Source organism: Quercus lobata, chromosome 3 (genome assembly GCF_001633185.2).
Source record: "Quercus lobata isolate SW786 chromosome 3, ValleyOak3.0 Primary Assembly, whole genome shotgun sequence".
Classification (NCBI taxonomy): Eukaryota; Viridiplantae; Streptophyta; class Magnoliopsida; order Fagales; family Fagaceae; genus Quercus; species Quercus lobata.
Window position 1 is genome coordinate 25,176,330 of NC_044906.1, and position 27,929 is coordinate 25,204,258.

At 33.7% G+C, this 27,929-nt stretch overlaps 2 protein-coding genes and 1 long non-coding RNA gene across 4 annotated transcripts; 1 reads left to right on the forward strand and 2 right to left on the reverse strand.

Annotated features, from left to right (window-relative positions):
* Positions 1 to 137: 137 nt before the first annotated feature.
* LOC115982473 lies at positions 138 to 1,864 on the forward strand. Its single transcript, XR_004089631.1, has 2 exons — positions 138 to 215; positions 1,826 to 1,864. It is a non-coding gene; the product is annotated as an uncharacterized LOC115982473 (long non-coding RNA).
* Positions 1,865 to 2,777: 913 nt separating this feature from the next.
* On the reverse strand, positions 2,778 to 9,490 carry LOC115979534 (TMV resistance protein N-like). Of its 2 annotated transcripts, XM_031101590.1 has the most exons (7): positions 8,892 to 9,490; positions 6,995 to 8,096; positions 6,512 to 6,781; positions 5,625 to 6,413; positions 4,313 to 5,498; positions 4,050 to 4,136; positions 2,778 to 3,301 (listed from the first exon to the last, which is right to left on the reverse strand). In XM_031101590.1, the coding sequence occupies exons 1-5, from the start codon at positions 9,371 to 9,373 to the stop codon at positions 4,785 to 4,787; spliced, it is 3,357 nt and encodes a 1,118-aa protein (XP_030957450.1). In that variant the 5' UTR covers positions 9,374 to 9,490; the 3' UTR covers positions 2,778 to 3,301; positions 4,050 to 4,136; positions 4,313 to 4,784. The 2 variants fall into 2 exon arrangements, with proteins under 2 accessions (XP_030957450.1, XP_030957451.1); XM_031101591.1 differs by lacking the exon at positions 2,778 to 3,301 and having other exon boundaries at positions 4,049 to 4,136.
* A 12,153-nt stretch (positions 9,491 to 21,643) lies between these two features.
* Positions 21,644 to 27,427, reverse strand: LOC115981970 (probable aldo-keto reductase 1). The gene is made up of 7 exons (XM_031104426.1): positions 27,213 to 27,427; positions 24,600 to 24,767; positions 24,193 to 24,396; positions 23,825 to 23,997; positions 23,469 to 23,565; positions 22,742 to 22,895; positions 21,644 to 22,014 (listed from the first exon to the last, which is right to left on the reverse strand). Exons 1-7 carry the CDS (start codon positions 27,270 to 27,272, stop codon positions 21,836 to 21,838), a joined length of 1,035 nt encoding a protein of 344 aa, XP_030960286.1. The 5' UTR covers positions 27,273 to 27,427; the 3' UTR covers positions 21,644 to 21,835.
* Between the last annotated feature and the right edge of the window lie 502 nt (positions 27,428 to 27,929).

The window sequence follows — 27,929 nt, forward strand, 5'->3', positions numbered from 1 at the left end:
AACAAAAAAAAAAAAAGATTTTTTAATTTTTAGTATTGTATTAGGATTTCGTTTTCTTTTGATAAAGAAATTGAATTCCTGTTGTACTTGGGAAAAAAATAATGTGGAATTTGTGTTATTGGATACAAATTGTTCTTGGCCGAGCTTCATCTTGCAACCACGCTACTGCCGGCGGCGGTGCATATAGACGGTGTTTACACCATTGGTGGCCGCTGGTACCCTTCTTTTTCTCTTTATTGTCTCTTCTCTTTTTATTTGCTTTTTAGGTTTTTGGGTACAGCCAAATGTGCTGTGATTGAAGGGAAAGTGGCCTGCTTGTAGTTGTTGTGTGTTGTTGTCTTTGACATCAGTAAAGTAATTGTGTTGCTTGGTCTATGCTAAAAAAATCATTATGAAATTTCTCTTTTTGTCCTAAATTTTCTTAGGTACCTGTTATTTTCCTAAATTGCAGATGGGTATTTTGCGTGTTGTAGTTCATTTTAAAGGTATAAAGTATAAACTGTGGCTCTTGATAGGCTAACTTGAGGGGAAAATTTTTGCTTGCTTGAATTGTTACCAATCATACTTAACAAGTTTAGCCCAAATTTTAAGTAGTCAATTTAGATTTTTATATGTTAAGGCCTCCCTCAAATATTCTGGGCTTTTGGTTCAAAAGAATGTTTATGTGGTCCACGGACACTTAACATTTTTCTGTTTCCTAACTATAGCAACATTTGCAGGCTCCATCTCAAATCCCAGCTCCAGTGTTTGTCCTAAACTACAAGCCTGAGACTGATATTTCACTCTTTTTGATATCTCCTATTAGAGAATTAGATATTTCACTCTTTTTGTGATTTCACTGTACAGATATTGTGTTCTTGGTTTGTATTCAAGAGATATTTATGATATACATTACAGTGATATACATTACAGCTGTCACAGAGGTGATTGTGCCCTTCCACCTATTAACAAGTTTTACAAGTTTTCTCCCATATATCGGAGAAAAGTGAGAATTAAAAATGGTAGCATCCAACACATTGAAATTTAATTAGGTTTAATAATACTTCTATACTTATGCTCTTTCCTAGACAATAGATAGGAAATCATGTATTTAGAGTCAGAGGACTCCATCACATGAACATAAATTTATCAGACAGCTTCTAATCAATATTCAAAACTAAAGAAAGGGCAGTGAGACCTGTATTTGTCAAGGCTTTACAATGCCTCAATCTAGAGAATATTTAGGTGAATATACAAAGTACTCTACTCAAGATAGACAGTAGCTAAGTGAGTTCTCTTGATGCTGCTGGAGGAAAATTCATCTCTTTGAAGTTAGAATTCTATGCAATGAGTTTCTGTTTTCCACAGCATGAGATAAGGAAGTTCATAAGTATGCTACAAATAGTACTAACATCTTCTTGAAATAGTTCTAGCAATTTCGATGTCATATTGTCGTGCCTTTGCTTGAGTAGTATCCTTAACAGGTGCATACATACATAGTTGACTGGAGAAGAATGAATGAAGTGAGTAGAACCACTACCAAGCACATAGCTATTAAGTTTCAAAACACATAACTATCACTATAAAAAAAGAATATCAAATTGATTACAAAGGAATTAAATGTATCTCATGAACATTTAGACTATATGATCTGCTTTGTATTTCACTTTTAATGTTGGTCCCTTAGCTGAGTTCTTAAGATGGAAATTCCCAAGCTAAACCCTCAACAACTTACATATTTAGTAGTAAATAGTGATAGTGATTTTATGGCTTCACTTGTGCCTCCTGTTAATTGGAAATTTTGATTTATGTTTATCATTGAAATCACGCTTTGTTCTTTTGTCAGGTTGATTGGCATGATTAAAGGAATGCTATTCTTGATGTCAAAAAAAAAAAAAAGGAATGCTATTCTTTGTTTGATCACCAAGAGCAAGAAATGGCATCTGCTGGAGGGATTAGTGCTAAGTTTAGATTGTTTTATGTTAGTGAAGAATACATGTTCTCACACTTGTATAAGTTCTACCATTAAGAAGAAGTATTGTACAAATATATATAAATATATATATATATATATATATATTTTGTGGATACCTAAACTTCAACCACTTGTATAATTCAAAAATTGTTTTGAATGGAAGTATTTTGCTTGGGTATAATCTTATTTATTACACTTGAGCTTCAACTTGCATCCTTACAGAATTTGTGAATGCAAATTTTAGGTTCTTTTTGAGTGAAATAAATCATTTCCCATGACTGTGTTTTTAATTAGGGCTCTTGTTCTAATAGTCTTGTAATCAAAGTGTACATTTCAATAAAGTTTTGTTCATTATTAACTTTATTCATTATTGGATCAAACTCGTGCATCAATTCATGACCATATAGGCAACATCAAAATTGTTCAATTTGAAGCATTACAAGAAATTAGAAATAAAAAGGCACACAATCAAGTACATTGTATTACACACTCAAACCAACGTAACTATATTTTGTTGCATTTTTCTTGGTTTGTATTCTAAATCCTTTTAAAAGTTTTTGCAAATGAACAATGAAACTACCTAGTATCAAAATAGAAAATACATTTAATGCTTCAGTTATACTAAAAATAATTAGCCTATTGACAACAAGATATGGCTTCAATACATCATGGAGTGCTTGTAACAGGTTCTATGTTATGACTGGGTTTAATTTCTAACTGAATGGATAGTTATTTGGTTGTATTCAAGATGACCGGTCTCCTGAATAAGAGAATAGAGAGGGAAATTGGGATAATAATTCTCTGCTGCTTTATTAATTGCATTCTACGTTAAATACAAGCCTTAGGAATCCAAATAACAAACAAATAACAATAGATACTCCTATGAATATTCAAAATACTAACAGATAATCCAAAAGGGACTCAACTTCATAGAAACTCAAATATAAGTACCAAATTAGGTATAACTTTATCTAAATAACATAATTCAAATATGAATGCAACAACAACTCCTTAGTAATCCAAATATGAATTTCAAATGCAATAGCTATCCACCCACGGCAATAGCTATCCACAATGCCAAGTCTTCCACGTAATCTTCTCCCTTTCAGCAGTGCACTTCTTTCTTCAGACATCACATTCTACTTCGAAAAAATTCAGTTACAAGTTACAACCGAAGGCCATCTTTGATAGAGCTACTATTTTCCTGGCAGAGTACCAACACTACATATTCTTAGCAATTTTTATGTCAACCTTTTCTTTATGTAGCACTGTCATGTAATGTGTCTTAGCTGCTATGCTCTTTTCTGAATGTGTCTTAGATCATGGAATGTATCAAAACATTTTATCCTGTTAACAAGAAAACAAAGAGACATATAGCTATTAATCCATCTAAGCTTTGGCCACAATAAATGGGGAAAATTCATAAAACAAACTCTTGTTCATAAGCTCAATTGTGCCTAAATTTAAATGCAATTTCTGCTTTATTGTATAGATCAGTACCACATTTGTATAACTTAGAAATACCCAATTAGAATTAGAGTTCATAAATCAGTAACATATCTGTATAGCATTGAAATGCCCAAGAATTAAAGTTCATCTAGAAATATTTGAAGATTTATTAAAAGAAAAAACACATCACCAAATTTTCAAACATTCTTTTGAACCAAAAACCCAGAATATTTGAGGGAGGCCTTAACATATAAAAATCTAAATTGACTACTTAAATTTTGGGCTAAACTTGTTAAGTATAATTGGTAACAATTCAAGCAAGCAAAAATTTTCCCCTCAAGTTAGCCTATCAAGAGCCATAGTTTATACTTTATACCTTTAAAATGAACTACAACACGCAAAATACCCATCTGCAATTTAGGAAAATAACAGGTGCCTAAGAAAAATTAGGACAAAAAGAGAAATTTCATAATGATTTTTTTAGCATAGACCAAGCAACACAATTACTTTACTGACGTCAAAGACAACAACACACAACAACTACAAGCAGGCCACTTTCCCTTCAATCACAGCACATTTGGCTGTACCCAAAAACCTAAAAAGAAAATAAAAAGAGAAGAGACAATAAAGAGAAAAAGAAGGGTACCAGCGGCCACCAATGGTGTAAACACCGTCTATATGCACCGCCGCCGGCAGTAGTGTGGTTGCAAGATGAAGCTCGGCCAATAACAATCTGTATCCAATAACACAAATTCCACATTATTTTTTTCCCAAGTACAACAGGAATTCAATTTCTTTATCAAAAGAAAACAAAATCCTAATACAATACTAAAAATTAAAAAATCTTATTTTTTTTGTTGAGAAAATTAAAATATGGAAAAATCAAAGAGGGAGACAGAGGAACTTTACCAGAACCACAGCCGAAATTGGTGGAGCGGAACACGGTGGCTGCTAGCGGTGGAGCGGAACACAGTGCCGTCAATGCTTCCTGCTTGGATCGGTGCCGTGAGGAGTATTCATTTTTTTCTTCTCTTTTCTCTTTCCAAAATCTCTGTGTTACTCTGTGTCTCAACTCTGAAAAAGATTGTGCAAGGCCTAGGAGGGAAAAGAAGAGAAACAACTTTGAGAGTTGGAGATGAGAGAAAATCCTCGGAGATGAGAGTTGGAGATGAGAGTTTGAACTTTGAAATTTCAAATGGGTTGATGAGAGAAAAGAATAGGCTGATCTAACCTTGGGTTAAGTTCATTTGGTTTGGGTTAAGTTTATGTGGGTTAAGTTTATGACGTGTCCAGTTTTTGAGCGTGGATCCGTTTTCAGAAAAATCCTGACCGTGTACTGGAGGCCTCTCCATTTCAAAGGAAATGGAGAGGATCCGTTTCCCTATGGAAACGAGGATATAGTGGATATGGATTGAAGTGGATATGGATTGAAGTCAAGGTCATCATTTGCCGCCCACCGCCGAATATGTCTATCACCGCAACTGCAAATTACACGAACCCCGCACCTTCTAATTATAGGAGGCAATTTTGTGCTTTCACTAGTCCAACAAGAGATTCTACATAAAACCTTAACAAAATTCCGGGAATCTAGATTCAAGTCTATGAATAACTGCTGCAATGAGCTTTCAGGTATAAAATAAAACCACAGATGATCAATGTTCATTTCTTCAAAGAGTTGCGATTTGAGCTCCCGTTTGAAACCATTGATGGAAATGTGGACATCACAAACATAACTGTAATTAATTCCCTTCGGCATACCAAAAGCAAAGCAGAGAGCAAGTGTGTGAAATTCTGATCCAATCCAAAATGATATGGAACCTCCACTCTGTTCCGTGTACGACAATGGAATCATATTCCCTGGTACAACAATTTCATAGCCACATCTAGTGTCTTCAAGATCAGAATTCAAGTATTTAGTTTCACGTTGATGGAATTCAGTTACAAGTACAGAGAAGTCAGATGAGGAGAACCATAATCCGTTACACTCATCTTCATCAGAATTCCTGAAAGCGTATTCTTGGGAGAAGTGCCTGCAGGTTTTCTTGAACCCTCCGAAACTTGAAAAACTTAGTGAATGTCCTAAAATTCCTTCGAACTGCATGAAAATTAGTAAGTTTTTAAGAAAATTGCATTTAGTAATCAAATTTGTTTCTTAATAGAGAGAGAGAGAGAGAGAGAGAGAGAGAGAGAGAGAGAGAGAGAGAGAGGGAGAGAGAGAGACCTGATTCGATAATTCGCTTGATGATTGTGAATCCAAGGATATGCAGTTTAATGCATGTACTTTTGTTATGCTTCGTGGAAGCCTTGGAATTTTCTGAAGCAATTTGCACCCCTCAATATGAAGTGTATGTAAACTAGTAAAACCGAGAATTTTTTCTGGGAGGGTAACAACATTGCTATTGTATATGTATAAATATTTCAATGTGTGGGTGCAACACGAAGTCAAAATAAAATCTACTTCATAACGAATTTCAAAAAAGCTTAGTGTTAGTTTGATCAAGCTTGGAAATATATAATTGAAATCCTTTGGAAATATGACAGTGCCATAAAGACCAAGATCGGAAAGATGTTGCAATTCATAGATGCTACTTGGAAGATGTAACATATGGTCAAAGGAACCGAAGAGTATGGTCCTGAGCAGAGTGAGATTCCCAAATGATGGTGGCAACACACTAATACTAGTCTCTCCCATTTCTAAATACTTTAATCTTTTCATCTTTGAATGAATGTTAGGGAACTTCTTAAGCTTTGAGCAGTATAAAACATTAAAATATTCAAGAGATTTCATCATGAGGCAATCTGGAAGAAGTTGAAGTTCAGAGCAACCCTTGAGGTTCCATACTACAAGCTTATCAAGACGTCCAACAGATTGATGAACCTCCACTAAATTATTACAATCAGAAAGAACCAATTCTTTTAGGTTTGGGGTGGACGTTGATAAGTCCGGTAATTTCGTAATGTATTTACAAGAGCGAAAATCCATATATTTCAGGGTTTTGGATTGTAAGCTCTGTAACCAAAAAAAAAAAAAAAAGAATTCAGCTTCAACAAATTTTAAGATATAGTTTTAAAATATACTATGTTATAAATACAAATGGTCATTCATACCTTGAGAAGCTTGTCCAATCTAATGTTGCTCTGTGGCATCTTAAGTGCAACGATTTTGTGAGGACAAAAAGTGGATGGCAAGGAAGATGAAGGATATTCATTCCAATCAAGCAACCTTAATGCGTTAGGAAGATATTCAAGATCTCCACAAATGTGTACATTGCGAACTATAAGCAACCTGAGATTCTTCATCTTAGAAAATCCAACTTTGAATTGCTTCTTTATTGGTTCAGGCGAGCACAACATTATGCCTTGAATTTCATCCGATCCCTAGTTGGACAAAGCTAAGTGAATCACATCTTACAATAGAATTGACCAAAATTATAGTAGTTATTGATTTTAGACCCAAAAAAAATCATACTACTAAACTTGAATTTTCATCCACAATAAAATAAAAATTAAAAAACATTGAAGATGAAAATTCATTGCATCTACCATGTATTAAAAAAAAAGAAGGAAAAATTGATTCAAAATTACTTATACCTCATCTTCAGTTAGCACGCTAACAGCATCCTCATAACGCCATATCCTACTACATTTTTTGGGCTTTTTTGGTGATTGTTGTCGAACGATTTCCCAACCCATTTGTTGAATTAAGCCATGCATCATCAATTTGTTAAATCGATCAACAATTATGAGACACTTATCAATAAGTTTTTTAATACCATAAATTGGGTATAAATTGCAACCTTCTAGTATATCGACAACATAATCCTTATCAAGTCCCTTAAAGAAACATGCAATATCAAGGAAAATATCTTGTTCAGTTTCGCCCAATCCATCATAACTTCTTTTGAGTTTTTTCTGAATTTCTTTGTTAGGAATTTCTTTATACTGATCTAATGCACTTTTCCATTCACATTTAGGCCTTCCACATAAATCTGCACCCATTATTTTTAGAACTAATGGAAGACCTTCGCCATAGCGTATAAATTGGTGGGCAAGTTCCCAATAACCTTTCTTAGGTTCATTTTTACGGAAGGCATACATACTAAAGAGTTCGAGAGCTTCATCATCATTTAGTTCTTGAACCTTGTGGGTTGAATGACCTTTTCCAAAACTAGATAGCACTTGTTTGTCTCTTGTTGTTATAATGATTTTACTCCCATAAGCAAACCAATCAGATTCTCCAAGCAAATTTTCTATTTGTTCCAAATTATCCACATCATCAATAACTAAAAGAATCCTCTTACAACAAAGGCTTTTCTTTATAACATTGATTCCTCTATCTTTGTTGTCCACCTTCAAATTTCTATCCCCTAAGATCTCAAAAAGAAGTGTTTCTTGTAGTTTGATTATGCCATCACTTGTCATTGACTTTTCTCTGATGTTCTCTAGATAGCTAAATCCTTCAAAACGATCATAAATTCTATTAAAAATAGCTTTTGTAATTGTGGTCTTACCTATTCCACCAGGGCCATAGATCCCTACCATGTGAACATCATTTGACTCAATATCTAAAAGCATGGCTTTTACACGAGAATTTATTCCAACTGGATATCTAGTAACAAATAATGGCGAGCAATTGAATCTAGCATTTGAGACTTCTTTGACAATGTCTTCAATAAAATGGGATTCAGGGTTGCTGCCAAGTAAATTCAAGAGGTTCAGTTTGTGCATTAAATTTGAAGTACTATCAATGAAAGCATATGGCATGAAGTAATTCATAAGTTTGTTAAATACCAGTAAGTTTGCATTTTATTTTTTATTTTGGCAAGAAAAATTAGTTTTAGGCTTACATTTGCACTTTTTATCTTTTTGGGAATATAATTTGGGTAGGCGTAGTTCCTTAGGTGTATAACCTATATTTACTAGAACGAAAATTTAGAAGTCATTAAGATATTTTGGGTACAAGCTTTTTAAATAAATAATAACTGGGAGAAACTTCCATGTAATTTGTAAAATAATATATTGGGATAGGCTTGGGTCTAATGCATCCTGTGCAGTGGACCCGTGTACTCTTAAAGTAAGAAGCCTAAAAAAAATAAAATAAAAAATAATAATAATACGTTCGTAATTTAGCCAAAAAAAAAAAAAATAGTCCTAAAAAATTAGTGGAAGCTGTTCTTTAACAATAAAATTAATGAGCATAACAAGCCACTAAAAGTAAAACTCATCAAAGCATAAGTGTTGCCTTTAAATCCAATTATCTTAAAAAAAAAAAAAAAAACACATAAAATTGGTGTTCATAACACACCTCTCCCATGTTAATCAAAATTTAGAACACATGACATTTAAATTAAAAAAAAAAAAAATCCATTAACAATTTTTTATTTATTTAAAAAAGTCATATAATTAAACCACAAAAAATTAATAAATGCCATTAATCTCATGTGTGGCTAAAATTGGAGGGGATATAATCTTTTTGTCAAACACATACCATTGATTGTAGTGCCAACCAGTTATATTAGCTGCTTCATGTAGAGCTTCTCTCCACCTCTGAATCTTCTTATTATCCTTAAATTTTTCTTCATGTTTAGCTAGGGCTTCCCCAAATTTTCCCTTTTGGTTACGTACATCTGATGGATCCACGTTGTAAAAAACTGGTCGCACCTCCATTTGGTCATTCTTCTTACACTCGATAATCTTGACAAGTTCATCCAAACACCAGGTGGAAAATGCATAATTTTCAGAAAATACAATTATTGAAATCATTGAGTTTTCAATAATCTTGAGAAGTTCCTCAGAAATGTTTTCTCCCCTTGGGAGTTTATCATCAATGAAGGTATTAATACCATTACGATCCAAAGCCTGATACAAATAACCTGTAAAACAAAGGCGGGTATCTTCACCTCTAAAACTTAAGAAGACTTCAAAGTTCTTGCGTTGGTGGGTGACTCTTTTGCTGGTCATAAGAGCCATTAGGATTTTTGAGTAGATAGTTGAGAAGAGCTAAAAGAAAGAAAGAAAGAAAGAAAGAAATATAGATGAGATGAAAATTTGGAAGAGATCGATGAATGTTGAGGAAACAATTTGGACGCAGATAACTCCTAGACGCAAATGACGCATTGACCTGGATCGTCAATATATGACCTAGTAAAGTGACCGACAACTTTGGAAGAACATTAGGTGTACAGTTAGGTGTACAGTTTCTTTCGGAAGAACGTTAGGTGTACAGTTTCTTTCGGAAGAGAAACTGTACACCTAACTGATGCACCTTTAGATCAAATCAAAACATTAGAAAAACTAATGCACCTTGATGTAGACATCCCAAACATGATGACTGGCAACCGCCATTTGTTTAGTATCATCCCATGAAATCCATTCTGATCAAGCAGACTCTTTACATCATTGATTTGAGTCCACAAATTAGTGTAATGACCATCCAAGACCTTTTCATTATATGGGGATCCAAAATAGGCACTGAACATGGTCAGCATATGAGTCCAAGCTTCTTGTTGAATATGTTGCCCATTGCCTATTATTTCAATGCTCCTTTATCTAACAAAAGATCAATAAAATAGCACTCCATTGCTGGTGTCCGGTTTGTCCTTGTGCGATCACTACTTGCAGACGTTTGGATGCCCATTTCTCCCCTACAACATTGGGACTATCATTCTAGCAAGAGCCCTTTACATGCTATCATAGTGTCATGCTATGCTTAAAAGATATAAACGGTAAGTCAACCCAGTCCTTAGTTATAGACATGGCAAATCCATTCAAATTCAACAAAAATATCTGAAACCCATTAAAAAGATTAGCACACATTTTCCAATTCACTTAACAAATTAAACTCAAACAGAAGCAAATACAATGCATATACCAATCTGAGCTAAGGTTCTACAGGCTAACTGTTAACCTTTGTTTAGTTGCTGAGAAGCTGAAGTGAAAAGAAATAAAGATTTGGAGTCCTACATATTATAAAATTTTTGGGGGTCTCTCAGAAAATGAAAACCCAAGGATTCATTGACAAAGCATGTGCACTTTTTTCTTATCTATTGCTAAATTAAAAATTATATGATTTGAAAATAAAAATTCAAATGCAAATCAGTAATAGAAGTGAAGCTAATAAAGAGGACATGTACAATGGCGGCTCAAATTCTACATACTAACACCCTGTTTCCCAAGAAAACCAATAGAAAAGGAAGGGGAAAATATTCAATTATATGCTGTTTGGGTTTTCATAAAAATCAAAATTCTATGACATCAAAATGAAACATCCTTTATATATATATATATATATATATATATATATATATATATATATATATTTTTTTTTTTAAGTTCCTTTTTCAGTTTCAGCGTTTCCTACTATTTCTCAGTAAGGAAACAGAACAACAACCTATACTCTATTCCCTGGAAAACCCCGTGGAGGCTGTTTGGATGTTTTGAGTGCCATACTTTTCAATGAATAGGAATAACCTGCACCATTTCAGGAATATATCAGCACTTTTTTGTTTTTTGTAATTCAGTTGTTACAACAAGTGGAAGAGAGGTATTCAAATCCTATTTCTTCTCATAAAAGAGACCAGCTAATATCGCTATAAGGCTCTTAGAAAATATATTAGTTCTTTAAATTTTGAAATTTGGGAAATCTTTTTCTACGTGTTGGTCTTGCTATCATATTTGTCAATGTGTCCTATGGAGTTGTATATTCCCAGCTACATTCACTCAAGCTAGCTATATCAAACTAATCCCACTTTGCCCATTAAATATGCTCAACTAAAATCCAATAATTCTAGTTTAGTCGAGTAATCTTTTTGAGTATGATCAATTAGATGTTGATCTTGTTGGTCTAAAACATTATATGTAGTGAGGTTTGTAAGTTAGTTTGCGTTTGTGACAGGTTTTGTTTGAATTTGTGTTTGTCAGTGTTTGTAATCCATATTGTTCATGAGGCTTGGAATCAGCCTAACAAAATTATATATTTTTGTCTTGGGTAAATGTTTTATTTTATTGTTCCGCTGCCCCAAATCACAACTTTTGCCTGTCCCTTTACTAGTCCTTTAACTTGAAATCGGCAACAGATCAAATGACCAAATTGTAGCATTAATTCTGCTTTTTGTTTGCATTACTATGTTTTCAAATTGAGTTATTCCCCAACGTGAATGAGCCTATAAATGCGGAGAAAGAGAAGTGAAAAAAAAAAAAAAAAAAAAAAAAAAAAAAGGTACTGAGGAAGAGAGATAGAGAAGTGACAAACACACCCAAAGATGTGAATAAAGCAAAGTAACTAAGGAGGGGGACATACTCTGGCATTCAACAATGCAAAACAAACCTCAAGGGGTTGGTTTAGTGGTTCCCTAGTTCTCGTGATATTCATGAGATCTTGGGTTCGAAACCTCTTGCCGACGCCTAAGGGTCACCCTCAAGGGATTATTTTTTGTAATAATCCAGTGTGTGTGGAACGAGAGAATTGCACATGCTCAGGAGAATAGTCAGATATTCGAAGAGGTCTGGATACCATGTTTTAAAAAAAAAAATGCAAAAGAAATCAAATGACGATGAGGCAAAGAAAACAGTTTCAATGTAATATTAGTACCATGGCATTTTTGTCAAAATTCGAATAAGAGGTTGTGGATATGGATTGAAGTCAGAAGTAGGGGTGGCAAAATCTGACACGACCCGTGAACCCGACACGATTAACCCGTTTATAAACAGGTCATGGGTCGAGGCTAAATGGATTCGGGTCATATTCGGGTCAACACGGCTGACCCTTTTAATAAATGGGTCGTGTTCGAGTTCACACATGTGAACCCGTCTGACCTGTTTGACCCGTTTAAATAATAAAGGCATTAAATTTTGTTATTACTGCTTAATTTTTTTGTTGTAATTATATGTTTATTACTATATTTATGGCCGTAATTGTATTTTAATTTTTGATATATAAAAATTGATAATAGATTATTTAGGTCATATATGACCTATTAATCAAACAGGTTATTAAATAGGTTATTTGTATTAATTTTTATATGACTTATTAATTAAATAGGTTAAACGTGTCGGGTTGGGTCAACCTGTTTAATAAACGGGTCGGGTTAGGGTTGAGGATTCTTGACACGTTTATTAAACAGGTCGGGTTCGGGTCAACTCATATAGCAAAGTACTTATGCCTCGACACGACACGAACCCGACCCGCGAACACGAATTGACACCCCTAGTCAGAAGTCATCATTTCCCCATAAATTTCATCTACTGCAACTGCAGATTACACCAACCCCGCACCTTCTAAGGATAGGACGCAATTTTGTGCTTTCACTAGTCCAACAAGAGATTCTACATAAAACCTTAACAAAATTCCTGGAACCTAGATTCAAGTCTTTGAATAGCTGCTGCAATGAGCTTTTAGGTATATAATAAAACCACAGATGATCAATGCTCATTTCTTCAAAGAGTTGCACTTTGAGCTCCCGTTTGAAACCATTGATGGACATGTGGACATCACAAACATAACTGTAAGTATTTCCCATCGGCAGATCAAAAGCAAAGCAGAGAGCAAGTGTTTTAAATTCTGATCCAATCCAAATTGATATGGACCCTCCAATCTGATACATGAACGACAATGGAATCTTATTTCCTGGTACAACAATTTCATAGCCACATCCATTGTCTTCAAGATCAGAATTCAAGTATTTAGTTTCATGTTTATGGAACTCAGTTACATGAACAGAGAAGTCAGAGGAGGAGAGACATAATCTGTTACACTCATCTTCATCAGAATTCAAGTACGCTTTTTTAAATTCAATATACTGGGTAACATCTATTGGGAAGATGTACCAGCGGACTCCGTCAAATATTTTGCACCCTAACATTTTTCCAAACTGCATGAAAATTAGTAAGTTTTTAAGAAAATTGCAGTTGGTAATCAAATTTGTTTCTTCATAGCTAGAGAGAGAGAGAGAAAGAGACCTAATTCTATAATTCACTTGATGACTTTGAATCCAAGGATAAACAGTTTGATGCATGTACTTTTGTTATGCCTTGTGGAAGCCTTGGAATTTTTTGAAGCAATTTGCACCCTTCAATATGAAGTGTATGTAATCTGGTAAAATCGACAACTCTTTCTGGGAGGGTAACAACATTGCTATTGTATATGTATAAATATTTCAATGTGTGGGTGCAACACGAAGTCAAAATAAAATCTACTTCTGAACGAATTTCAAAAAAGCTTGGTGTTAGTTTGATCAAGCTTGGAAACATATATCTGAAATCCTTTGGAAATACGACAGTGCCATAAAGACCAAGATCGCAAAGATGTTGCAATTCATAGATGCTATTTGGAAGATGTAACAAATGGTCATAGGAACCGAAGAGTGTGGTCTTAAGCCGACTGAGATTCCCAAATGATGGTGGCAACACACTACTACTAGTCTCTCCCATCTCTAAATACTTTAAACTTTTCATCTCTGGATGAATATTAGGGAACTTCTTAAGCTTTGAGCAGTATAAAACATTAAAATATTCAAGGGATTTCATCATGAGGCAATCTGTAAGAAATTGAAGTTCAGAGCAACCCTTGAGGTCCCATACTACAAGCTTATCAAGACGTCCAACAGATTCATGAACCTCCACTAAATTATAACAATCAGAAAGAACCAATTCTTTTAGGTTTGGGGTGGACATTGATAAGTCAGGTAATTTCGTAATGTATTCACAAGAACGAAAATCCATATATTTCAGGGTTTTGGATTGTAAGCTCTATAAAAAATGAAAATAAAAACAAATTCAGCTTCAACAATTTTTAAGATATGGTTAAAAAAAAAAAATACTATGTTAGAAATACTAATGATCATTCATACCTTGAGAAGCTTGTCCAATCTAATGTTGCTTTGTGGCATCTTAAGTGCAACGATTTTTTGAGGACAAAAAGTGGTTGGAAAGGAAGATGAAGGATATTCATTCCAATCAAGCAACCTTAATGCGTTAGGAATATATTCAAGATCTCCACAAATGTGTACATTGCGAACTATAAGCAACCTAAGATTCTTCATCTTCCAGTGGACACCGCCATAGCCTGCGGGGCATTTCTTTTGTCTGAACTAGGCTTCACGGATTGAGTTGTCTTCCTAGTTTTTGCAATAGCTGTGCGAACTGGGAAATTTCTTGATTTTCTAGGACAGCTTTGAATTCTCTAATCATGTTGGTCATGCACATTTCTACTTAAGTCCTTTCTTCACAGTGGTCGTAGCAATCAAGTGCTATGTCCCTAAACCGTTTGATGTATTCCATCAAATATTTGCCATTCCTTTGCTTGGTCACTTGCAGAGTTGCGAGCGTTACCGTTTCTTCTCCATGGAAGTACTTAGTGCAAAATACATCCACTATGTCATCCTAGGTTGAGATTGATCCTGGTTTTAAGCCAATGTACCAGATGTACGCTCGGTCACACAATGACTTTGAAAATTCCCGCAGACATAAGTCTTCGTCTACTGCGTAAGGGCTAAGGGTATCAATAAATTTGCTCACGTGCTCTACTGTACTTCCCTTCCTACCATCGTACTGTGCAAAGGCCCTTGGCTCATACCTCTCGAGGTATGGTTTGCTGAGTACCTTTAGAGGGTAAGGAGGTCTTCGTGCGTAAAACCTCTCTGTTGGTATTCTAGCTCTCTCTTTCTCCAGGAGAGCCGTTACTTCAACCATAGTAATGAAGCGCTGTTCAGCGTTCCGTGGGACACCTCCTACCAGTGTCTCCTCTCTGTCTGCCGCCTGATCTGGGTCATGCTGGCTACCTTTTCCTTCGTTTTGTCTGCTTTTAGTTGACGGATCTCTTCCATCATTTATTGCTGCGAGTGCTGCAGTGATTGTAATACTTCAATGAAGTGTTAACATTGTCCGCGGGGACTCTTGTCTGGAGCTGAGGATTAGCCCCCGTTCTGTTAGCACCTTGCGTTTGGTTAAGTTGCTATTGGTGAGGCGTTGTTGGCCTGGATTCTACTTGTGAGGATACGACACTCATATTTCGTGTCGTCCTGGACTTTGGTGGCATTGTTTGTGAGGGGCTCTGTTTTCTTTTTTTCTTTTTGCCCCTATCTGCTTCCCAGCTCCCCAATGGAGTCACCAATTGTAAGGGGGTGGGTTGTGCTAGTGGTACTGGGCTGCCTTCTGCTGCACTAAACCCAAGTTTTTTGGATAAAGGAGTCAGAACCGGTCCAGCTTCAACTTAAGGTAGTCCGGCTTGTGCACAAACTAGGCCAAGTTTGCCAGGAATGTCATCACGGCAGATAGAACTGTTTCAGACAAATTATGGCAGGCAGACATAATAATCATAGAATAAAGAGAAAATATCTAGCCACTTAAATGGAGAATTGACCGAATAGCCCTTAACATCAATTACAATAACAACACTATTTGTTTTCCTTTTACGGAAGAGAAGGAAAAAGAATAACAGAGAAACATCAAATGTTTATAATCATAGGTTAATCGGAATACTGGAGGAAATCGACTAGAAATTCAATCTGCGAGAGCAGAGCCATAAAGGGGAGAACGTCCCTCCTCAATGCTGTCAATCTCTCAGGAAAGAGTCCTGCTGTAGAAGTTAACAGCCCTGAGGGAAACGGGCTTGAGTGGTTTTCTACGTAGGTGTTTTCGAGTTTTTTCTTACAAAGGGCTGGATTTCATGAGGGAGAGAAGGGATTAATCTACCGATGCATGCCCACCTTTTTATTTCTCACTGTTTCTTTTTCTTTCTTCTCACTTTGTTTTCCTTGCTATTTCTTTTAAGTTTTCTATTTCCTTCCCTAAGTTTCGTTGTTCCTCCCCCTCTGTTCACGGCAAGATCCTCTTTTTATAGTGCTTGTCGTGACTCGATTTTACTGTTTTAACCCTTAATTCCCTTTGTCTGGTCTGGGTGTACTGGCCGACCATCACTGTTCCGTTTGTGTCTTGCCCTCCCATAGCCAGACAAGGAAGAGTATTTTGTTTGCTAGTCTGCCGTAGCACCCTTTCCTGCTACGGTCTGGGTTGTTTCTCTCTCCCTATCCCTCATGGCATATACCTAATGGTTCCAACTCAGCTTGTCTCTTTTAGGTAGTAAGCCATCCCAGCAAGACACCTTCCCAAAAGAGCCTGAGCAGGAACCATAAAAATAGATTTTTCCCCTCTCCCCACCACTAAACCATGCCCTCTGATCCCCAAAAGGGCCTGAGCAGGAACCATAATAAACCATTTTTATATAATATTTTTGAACATTATTAATTATTTTAATTGTTATCTTTCCATTGTACAATTTCATTATCTACCATGTCTTTTTAATGAATTGCTCTTTCATTTCTGAGATTTTATATTAATTTTCTATGATATATTTTTAATTTCCTAGTAATAACTTTATCAAGAAATCTTAATTGAAAAAATGTTTTTTTTACTCCTCTCTTTTTTTCCTTAAGATTTTCATATGCAAATTTTTATTTTTAGTAAGGTTTTATTGTTAAAGATATTTACAAATAAAAGAAATATCATCTACAATATAAAACTATAATATGACAAGAATAAAATAAAATTAACATGTAGCACAACAGAATCTAAGTAACAAACTCACTATAGTGACTTCACTTAATCATTAAATCACCCATCAACATCAATCAACCAAAAAAAAAAAAAAGATTTAACACATAATTTGATGAATTAAATTGACTACACAAGAATTTATTTTATATGTAGAAAATCAAATATTATGATTCAAGCATAAAATTTAACCAAAAAATATTATGAAAATTTATTATTTTTTAAACTAGAATTTTAATTTATCTAGGTAAGACAATGCATAATGAAAAGAAAGCTAAAATCAAATTCTCACTTTTGATTCTGTTGTTGAGAGGAGGAGGAAAAAAGGACTGTTTAGTGTAGGATTGTTTGGTTTGTGGTCATATGAGAGATTAGATTATTAAAGTTGACAATCTACTGTACAAAAGAGTTTCTTACAAATGTCCATCTATCCTGCCAAAAATTGCAAATGACCCTCCCTAAGTATCTTTTTAAGAAATTTCATAAAGTTGATTATCATTTTTTCTCTCGGATGGTTCATTCATTTTTCAAAATTCCAGAACTCTACCATATGCAAGAATTTCATATTGAGTTTTATCACGCATCAAACATGAACCAATGTTGCCCTATTTATTAATATTTTTTTTAAGATAAGTCTTTATTTTTACATCTAATTGATTTTATATCTAGCCTTGGGGTTAAGAGCATGTGAGGTCTCCTATCCTAATAAATTAGGCAATGAAACATTAACAAACCAATGAAATAGGTTTGGGGGGTTCATTTTTACCACGTTTTTACTTAGAGAAATGCTATGTCCACAATATTTTCAAAACAAATCACAAGCGGTAGGTTGTTAGTTGTTGTTATGGATGAGCAAAAAAGTAATTTAAGTAGTGAATTCAAATTAAAACCAATAACAACTTACTATCTATTATTTGTATTGAAAATATTATGAAAATTGTGTGAATGTAGCACCTCTCTTTTACTTATCCTCTATAAGTATAACAGTTCACAAGACATTCTATTATTAAATAAGTATGGTAAGGTGTGATGGGATTAGTTACAAAGCAATACCATGCTCCTATCATTTTGGTCTATTATTGGGCTTACTATAGTATTGAAGAGTAGGATGCTCCAAGTCAAGTTGTGTGCCTTTGATTGGACTCATGGAAGCTACCTGGCCCCCCTACAATATTTCCTAGGATCTTGGAGGAATTTGTGGTCATTTGCTGGAAGTTTGGGGTCATTTGGATGTTCCAGCTTCCAAGAGTATTTTGGGTGTATTTTAGTGATCTATGTGCATTCTTGGGAGGCATTTTGGTACTTTGGGTGTTTTGAGGGTATTCAAGTTATTTCGGTAAGATATGGAGAGGGGGTATTGTCAATGTATAAATTTATGGGGGATTTATGTAGTCATTGTAAGTTGTATGGGTTTATGTAATTGTCTATAGCTAGGAGGTGTTCGTGTAGTTGTTGGGATTTAGGCGTTGTCAGTGTAAATATGTAAAGTTGGGAGTTGGGCTTGGGTTTAGGTTATTGACTCGGTGTAACTGAGTTGGGCTTAAGAATTTTGACGGGCTTTGCCGTGTAGATGATTGGACTTAGATTTGAGTGAGGCTGGCCTTGGGCGTGTTAGAGAAATAAACTGGGCTAGGTGGTTTTAAATAAATTGGGCCGAGTTTAGGCCAGTTTAAAAAAGATGAGTTGGACCTATTTGGGTTAACCCACATTAACTAGATCTCATTGAAATCTTTATCCACCCGTGACACTTCAATGATTTCATACAATGCCCATCTCATCTCTCTATCTCTTTTTGATGAACAGCAAATATTTAAGGGAAAAAAAAATAAAAATCTCATCTCTCTATCTCAAACTAGGATTTCTCTGGATCAGTGATATGCTGTTTGTGGATTACTAAATAAATTGGATAAAAGTACACAATACAACTAAAAGAAAAGCTATATAATGGGTTAATCAACCAAATACAAGAAAATTATGATTGAATTTTTCAGTGAAATTACATACATTTTTATTATAATTTTATTTTGTAGTAAATAGTTGTGTATATATATAAATATATATATTTTTTATGTTTTCTTTTACACGAAACTTAATTTTTTGTTGATAAACATATAGCAACTAGCAAATTTAGAAGGTAAAATTTTATTTTAAGAAAATAAAAAGGAGTAGCTGTTTCCAAGTACTACTTCTATAGGTTTTATCAAAGTAAAAGTCCTACTTTTATGAGAGATCTTTTTTGTTTATGTTTGTGGCAGGAACGAGCCATCAGCACACTCATGAAGAGAAATTTTTTCCATTGAGTGATATATTGATATTAGAGATATTACCAATTTTTTTTTTTTTTTTTTTGAGAGGAAGATATATTACAAATTGGATTACATAAAATTTATAAATTGATTTGTCACAAATCATAATAAAACAATTAAAATATGCATTTATTAGATTATTGAAGTTCACAAATCTCATTTATTGCCACGTTAGTTTCTTTGCTTTTTGCAGTAAAATTTATAATAGTTTTAGCATTTTCTTTTTTACTTTTTCTGTTTTTTATTTGATAAAAATTTTAATTTTATCCATTGACTATTACTTGAGGCTCTATTGGTTAAGGTTTGGGTATCTTGTTGCACATAGGCCTTAGGTAATTACCTAGTTTGTCTAGTGGTTTGGTTCTGCCTTGTAATCCCACTTTGAAAGAAAGTTAAAAAAGTGTTATAATCTCTTTAGTATAGTTAGAGTCAAAGAAACCAAAACAAAAAAACAAAAACAAAAAATTTGAAATAAAAAAATAATCATGTGAAAAAACAAGATCATTGAAGTTGGCATGAAATTAGGGTCGACACAAGAGTTAGGCAAGAATTGGATTGATCGAGACGAGAGGTGAGTCTTTCTGTTGCTTTATGTCTGAAGTTTGCTCAATTGAGATACCATGTAAGTGAGGGGTGAACTTTTTGGACTTGAGATTTTGCATAATTCGCTTAAGTGAGTGTCATGCAAGATTATGCAAAAATAGGGGGTGTTTACCCTTTAATGGCCAAACATTGTACCACTTGATATGATATTTAAACATTTGTGAGCATTGGAAAAATTTTTCTATTTGTTTTCTAATAGTTATAACACATTGGAAAAACATTATTATAATAACAAAGAAGAAGCCTTATGTGACAAGATTAATTAATAAATAAAAATTAAAGAACAAACTCCAAAAAAATTCTAATAACGAAAACTAATGAACATGTTGGAAAAACTGGTTTTGCGTCTCATACAAAACACACAGCGGAAGCAACACAAGTATCTTGTTCATTCATATAAGATAATATGTAATATCTAGAATTTTAGAAACAAAGAATAGAAATGCGTACCTTGATGGAGTGAAATTCAAAACAAAAGAACGAACTTGGGAAAACCTTTACTCTTCACCCCAATTCCACAGATGCCCAAGACGTGTGGTCTCTCAATCAATTATTGTGTACGTTGATTTTCCTTTGGAAAAGTGTATTTACAAGATTCTGTAAAAAAAAACATTGACTTCTCTTTCTTTTAATCATACATATGTTTTAACTGTCTTGGTAGTTACTTTATTTAATAGCTCTTATTAAATAAATAATTGATTATCTAATTGGATTAACTTTTTGGGCCAACCCAATTGGGCTAAAGCGTGTGACTTGCGATGGGACCAAAGGGACAAATAAAGCTCTAGCTCCAATGGGTTTCGGACTTATCTATCAACTCTTGACAAACTCAAAGCTACCATTAATTATATTTAATACCACTTTATAAATATAATTGCACTCCAAGCTTTATTAATAAAATTAAATCCCAAGACTTTATTATCTAAACAATTAACCCATTCATGAAAATATTCGTAATAATACAAAGTCATAATATATAATTGCCACTTTGAAAATTACTACCTCTTAATTCTTGAGTACCTTGTTTAATCCTTTAAATTATATATATATATATATATATATATATATATATATATATATATATTTATGAAATCAAATTTCATAAAATATAAACTTTAGTAACTCTTCACTAAAGTGGTTAGGCCTAACACTCTGAATAACCAAACTCATTAAAATTATCTCAAGGGAATATTTTATATCTCTATAAAAAGACAATGAATTCCATCTTAAGGATATGTGTTCCTTTAGCACTACGTGTGGTTGTCTAACATACTGAAGTTTTGACCATTGAATTAGATCTCATTCCTGATATATCAAAACAACCTACATTTCATGATCGGGATCACTATCCTCTCAGGATTGAGAGTTTATATAAATTAAAGTCGTGAGATTTATTATTCATTTGATAGTCGTTAAAAGAATAATAAATCTCACAACCATCCAGTTCAATTTGTCTTAACTCTTAAAACATATCAACATATCAACTAGAAGTCTCCACTTCCATAATCAAGGCAAATCATCTTAGTTAATATGTTATAGTCTTTGCAGATGAAATGTCGAATTTTATTACTGACTACAAACGAAAATTTTGAGTTTACAAAGAACTTATGATCCATATCTTCTGTAACTAAATCACATAAATCACATACTATACATCTCATAACTATATGATAATGTCCAAATATTCATGTTACCATTATTTTAGATAATAATAAAAAACTTTATTAATCTTAACATTAAATCATACATAATGTCATATAAAGCATCATACGATAGGATTTAAAGGCACTAATCGTAACAGAACAAACTGCCAAAGCACATTGGTGCCATTCTCAGAAAAGGTTTACATAATAATGTTGCTAGTTTTGCAGTGTGAATGACATAGCTAGTTATTTAATATAAATCTGGCCGTTCATTTCACCAAAACATAGCATTATTTAAGTGGAATGGACATCATCCATGTGTAAGTAGAGAATTAATTTTTTGGAGGAGTGTTGGCAAACTTCCAGTGAAAATGATCCATGTTTTGAAAGCTTATACTGCCAGCTACCTCTTCCTTTGGTACAGCATCAGATATCTCTTTGAGCTCTTCTTGCGTAAGTTTCAACTTCAAAGAGCCAACATTATTCTCCAGGTTCTTGATCTTAGTAGTCCCTGCAAAAGTTCAAGGAAAATGAATGAACAATATACAAGATTTGGCACATTGGAAAATAAAATCTGGCAAAACAATTCCAAAGGGATCTTAAATCAAAAGGAAATTTTTATACTACATAGATACTTTGAGAGAACATGAGCATAGTGAACATTGATTTTCAAATTCCACGTACCACTCTTTCAAAAATTATGCCACAAACATGAACCCAAACTAAGCTCTTATTTAGTTATGACTGCAACCTAACACTTTGTTTATGAATATGTAACACTAACTAAAATCTGAGTTTTTCTAAGGCTCTTATGACATTATAGGAGGCATTATCTATATACTTTCCAGCCATGAAATGGGTTGTTTATTTATGTGACAAACTTTGAAACTTGAGGCAGGAACTCCTTATGGAAATTGGATCCGTATACTTTTGACATTTTCCCTTCATGACTAATTTGATGTTTTGTTTCTATAAGATGCAGGTGTTCTTCATTCTACATGTTGCAGCTTAATAGGGAGAAGAGCATTTCATAATTAAAATCAAATTAATTTTAATTTGTAGCACAAAAAAGAAAATAGTATTAATAACATTGAGTAGAACTTCAGCCACTTGTTTTGTCTCCTTTTTGTGAGGAAAATTTCAATATTTTTGATGAGATGAGGAAAACTTAAATATGCGGCTCATTTAAACCGATGCAATTAATCAGGGAAAAAGAAAAGATTAAGAAAGGCAATTACCAGGTATGGGTACAATGTCATCTCCTTGTTGGAGAACCCAAGCAAGTGCAAGCTGAGCAGGAGTGCATTGGTACTTTCTTGCAAGTCCTTCTATTCGACTAAAAATGGCCTTGTTCTTGTCCAAATTTTCTCCCTGGAACCGAGGGTGCTTGTCCTTAAACAAAAAGAGCCGGCTGTCAGTTTAGTTAAAGCATCTTTATTGTTATTATTACTATTGTTGATAATATTAAGGAGAAAGGCCAAAATTCTTGAAATCCTTATGTAGATGGTTCTTCAAATATGACAACAAAGGCTTAACCCCAAAACTTTGAAGTTGGTTATGGATCCTTAACAAACTAATTGCGATTGTCTGTGTATTCTTCTTTGATATTCTGTCATATCCAAAATCTGTCACATTCTTAATTGATGTCTGTTTGTAAGAAAAAAAATTCAATAGTAGATGTTACACTGTGTAACTCTTTTAAAGCACAAACAGAATAAATATTGAATGGAATATAATGTGGCAAATTGAAAAGCTTGATAGCTAAATTTTCAAAATTTGACTTGGTTGCAATTTTTCAAATGTTATAGATGAAATTGGAACTTCTTGTAAACTGCAAGGACTAAAATAGGAACTGTTTTATTCAATGAACTTGATGAATCGTTGCTCAAAGAAAAATATCATTGTTTCCTAAAAAATCTTTGTATCTTACAAATGAATAACACAAAATACTGGTGAAATATGTACCAATACGCTATTTGCAGCCAAATTTTCCACAGCTCCTTTGCCAGCTAAAAAACCACGACCAAGAGGACTGTATGGAACTATTCCAATGCCAAGCTCCCTACATGTACAAAAACATTAAAATTCGAGAGAGCATACTCATGCTTCTAGATAAGATAATTAAATTATATTGAAATCAAATCTACACAAAATGGATGATTTTTTTTTGTTGGTTGCAGCAGTCATTCAAAAAGAACAGTAGTGTTGCAAATGCAAGAATGAATATAAGGGGGGAAAAAAAAGGAGAGAGATTTAGGATACATGGAAGCATTCAAGACACCAAAATTTATAGAAAAACATCATCTTTGAACTGAACAAACCTGCAAAGTGGAATTATCTCATCTTCAATCTCACGACTCCAGAGAGACCACTCCGTTTGTAAAGCTGTGATGGGATGCACAGCATGTGCCCTCCTTATTGTGTCTGGGCTAGCATCAGATAGACCAATGTACTTGACCTTTCCCTCTTCTACCAGTTTCTTAAGTTCACCAACCTACATTCCAATAAGATGTATCTAATCAAATTTGCCACCAAGATCTCACCATCACTACAATGAAATAATCCTTTCTGAAATTCTCTGCAAATTAGACTTGCAAAGAATTTGACAATTTCAAGTTAAAAACAAGAAATAATTCAAAGAGGCCAATCATTGCTGTCATGTGGTTGAAAGGGCAAGAGAATGACTTACAGTTTCTTCTATGGGTACTTTTGTGTCTACCCGATGCTGATAATACAGATCAATGTATTGCACATCAAGACGCTTCAAGCTAGCCTCACAACATGAGCGAACATACTTAGGGCTACTGTTCACTTGCATGTGAGGAAATCCTACTTTTTCAATGCCAAATTTGGTGGCTATCTGAATTTTCTCTCTTGGCAACTGCTTCAAGGCCTGAAAAATATTAACTTCTCTTAGTTAATATAACAGAGTTTTTACATGGTCCAGATTGGTAATCAGTTCACTAACAGCAGAACTTATAGAAAATAGTATGACAAAGACATTTCCATATCAGTGACCATCTTTAGATTTACTACCAGATAGGAAAAAGGCCATTTGACTTTGGAGCTAATAAAATTAAAATTGGTGTCATTTACCTTTCCAAGAAGAATTTCATTAGTATGGGGTCCATAAACGTCTGATGTATCAAAGAAAGTGATTCCCTTACTGAAAGCATACTTTATTACTGCTATTCCATCCTCCTCAGGGAGTGGGGAATTGTACATTCCACTCAGGGTCATACATCCAAATCCTAACTTTGAGACCTGGGGAAAAAAGAGAGTCAAAGATTACAGAGAAATGAACAAAAAATTATAGAGAAAACCATTTCTTAAAACCTATAGAACTTGTGCATCTTGAACAGTGAGAAAGATCAACTGCAAGATTTTAAATAAAGATTTGAAGGATCTATATTTTTAGTAAAATCTATTACTAAACTTTCATGGTTATAGGTTATTTATGAAGGTCCAACCTTATGTTGAGAGTCTTGAAGGAAGAAAGAAACAGGACTATATAAGGTCTGAAGTCTCCAGCCTTTCTATCAATTTTAATTTCCCTGAAGCCCCCCACATGACAACTTATGAAGCACACAAGATTTGAAGGACTTTACTACATACATTATTAATTTCCAAAAACAGAAAAGATTAAGGAGCAGGGTTTTGTTGATTTCAGAATCTCGTCGTAGTCTCTATTATATAGTATAGATGAATTGATTACCCAACATATAAATATAAAAATGACATTTAAACTCAAAATGAACTCTTTCTCCTCCAAAATCCATCAAATTGGTGTATATGCATCGGATTCAAATATATGGAAAAAATTTCTTATAATACTAGGCAAGAGAATTGTAATTACTCTTCAACAGACAACATCTGTCATACTCCTGTCTTCACAAGATAATAGCAAATCTCTTCGGACTTAAACTTTACCTAAACAATTTGACAATCACCTCAATCTGTTTATTCCATCATGTTGAGCTTGGTTCTCAGGTATACAGTTGCTGTATTGGTGTCATAACAGAGTTTTAAGGGTATCATAACCTCAAAATACAATTCAATTATAACTATAACCAAATCGCTCAAAACTCGTCTTTCTTTATCACCAAAAAAGGATTCTCACTATGCCAAATCTGTTTAGTTCATCATGTTGAGCTTGGTTATGGGGGTACACAAATGGCAGCTTTGCTATTGTAACAGTCCCTTAAGGGCACCATAACCTTTAGAGTTAAGTCACAATTCAATTATAAGTTTCCAAATTGATCTAAACTCTAGCTTTTTCATTCCCAAGTAAACTTGCTGCCAAGAGTAGCTTCTCATTATGTCAAATCTTATAGATTCTTTCCTATTAAATCATACCTCTTCTCTCTGAGGTTGATCCATGTAAAAAGTACCTACGTAACTGCTGCCATTAACTACTTATGAAACAAATATTTGCTACAAGGTATTTTTTTTTTAGGTCCATAAGTCTAAACCAATGTTGCACTTTGGAGTTTGGACCAATATTCTGTTTCCAGCAGCTTAAGATTCCTAGTTCCAACAGAATAATGAGTTCTAAAGCGATAGAATTTTACCCAAAAAAAAAAAATTACTTCTAAATTTATTACACATGAGTTTATTTTATTTTATTTGACATAATTAAGATTAGGTTGAGATTATAAGGCCCACATTAAAAATTAAAAAGTAGAACACTCTGTATGAAATGGTAGAGTAATACACTAATATTATAACTGGGACATTTGATCTATATTATTTTTCTTTGTCGTTTCTTTCTTTACCAAACGGCATCTCATTTATTTTATGTATTAAGAGAAGTAGCTCTTGAACCTGTACGAATATGTTGCTGCTGAAATGAACCATAAAGGTAAAAAATTTGCTATTTGATGTCGGATTTTACCCATGCAGTTTGTATAATATTTTACATTTTTGATTCATAAATCATAATCAACATAAGTAAAATACTTTATTTTATTCGATTATGGCTAGGGACTATTGATAGATTAGACTAAAATTAAAGTACGTTACAGAATTAAAGGTAATTAAAGTAGAATTAAATTTGCTTTCTTGACAAGAGTATGGTAAGCAAGAAAAGATTATGGTAGGCAGCCAAACCTACAACTAGAAGCCACTTACCATCGCATGAAGGAATGGCCTCTTCTGCTTTAATATATATTTTATTTTTTTGAGAAGATCTTTTGCTATAATATATATAAATATATATATATATATATATATATATATATATAATAATAATAATATTATATAGATAATGGGTATGCATGATTTTCCTTCACAAAAAGATACGCATAATATTTTAGACTGAAACTAATAGTCAATTCACTTCCACACACACACAAACAAAAAAAAAAAAAAAAAAAAAAAAAAAAAAACTAGTAGTTAATGATACTGAGTTACAGTAGATGGATTCTCGTAACTTTAGAGAGTATTTGGTAAAATAGTTTGAAAATTGTTATTTGTAGTTTTTTGAAATACGTGTGAGTGAAAAAATGTGTAAAAATGTGTGTAATATTATTTAAAATGTAAAAATGTGAGTTTGAGATTGATGACCAAACAGGCCCTTAAAATCCCAAATAGATCAAATTATGCTTATGGGTTTTCAAAGAAATGTGAGCTGAACATATATAAAATGGGGAAGTTTCTTGAAAAAAAAAATTTTGAAATGGTTGTTCAAGGAATGCCATTGGTATTTACCTCAAGGCCTTGATTGCCCAGTTTCACCAAAGGAATTTGGAGTTCGTTCCGTACTGCCATCGTTCAAATTGTGTGTTTTTCTTTTCAAGATTATTTTCAATGTCTTAAATCTGTTTCTTTCTGGGATAATTTTGCTGGGCAATTATCATTAAATCTCAGATATATATAGTAGTACCAGTAGAGAGGTAAAGAGTAAAGACTACAGGATGTTTTGAAACAAAACTCAAAACGTAATCGCTGATGGCAAGTTCAAAGAATTCTGACGACATCCATGGATATGTACCTACTACCTACCTAGAACTAGGAGTTCATTTTTTACTTTTCTAGTGTTCACCGCCAGGCAAATAAAAGTATCTAGAGATGTTTTGAAACGAAACTCAAAACATCATCACTGATGGCTACGAGGATTGAATTCAATTGGAAAATTTTAGTGATAGTTTCCTATCTAGGTGTATTACATTAAGGGTCTGTTTGGATAGAACTTATTTTGCTGAAATTGAAAACTAAAAACACTGTAGCAAAATAATTTTTAAATATGTAAATAGTGCTGTGAGACCCATTTTTAATGAAAAAGTTGATAAAAAATGAAATTTGTGGATCCGTGAACAGTGCACGGATACACTGTTCACGCAAGACTAGTCAAAAGTTGCGGCTACTGTTCATGTACAGTACATGAACAGTAACCGCGTTGGGGTAAAACGCATGCTCCAAAAAAAA

Excerpts from the sequence above, each read along its gene's own strand:
- LOC115979534 (XM_031101590.1), bottom strand. The coding sequence starts at position 9,373 with ATGGCTCTTATGACCAGCAAAAGAGTCACCCACCAACGCAAGAACTTT. Across the intron at positions 6,782-6,994 it reads GCGTGCTAACTGAAGATGAG|GGATCGGATGAAATTCAAGG; the intron begins GTATAAGTAATT and ends TTGTCCAACTAG. Across the intron at positions 5,499-5,624 it reads CAAGCGAATTATCGAATCAG|TTCGAAGGAATTTTAGGACA; the intron begins GTCTCTCTCTCT and ends ATTTTCATGCAG.
- LOC115981970 (XM_031104426.1), bottom strand. The coding sequence starts at position 27,272 with ATGGCAGTACGGAACGAACTCCAAATTCCTTTGGTGAAACTGGGCAAT. Across the intron at positions 24,397-24,599 it reads ATGAAATTCTTCTTGGAAAG|GCCTTGAAGCAGTTGCCAAG; the intron begins GTAAATGACACC and ends AATATTTTTCAG. Across the intron at positions 22,015-22,741 it reads TGACATTGTACCCATACCTG|GGACTACTAAGATCAAGAAC; the intron begins GTAATTGCCTTT and ends GAACTTTTGCAG.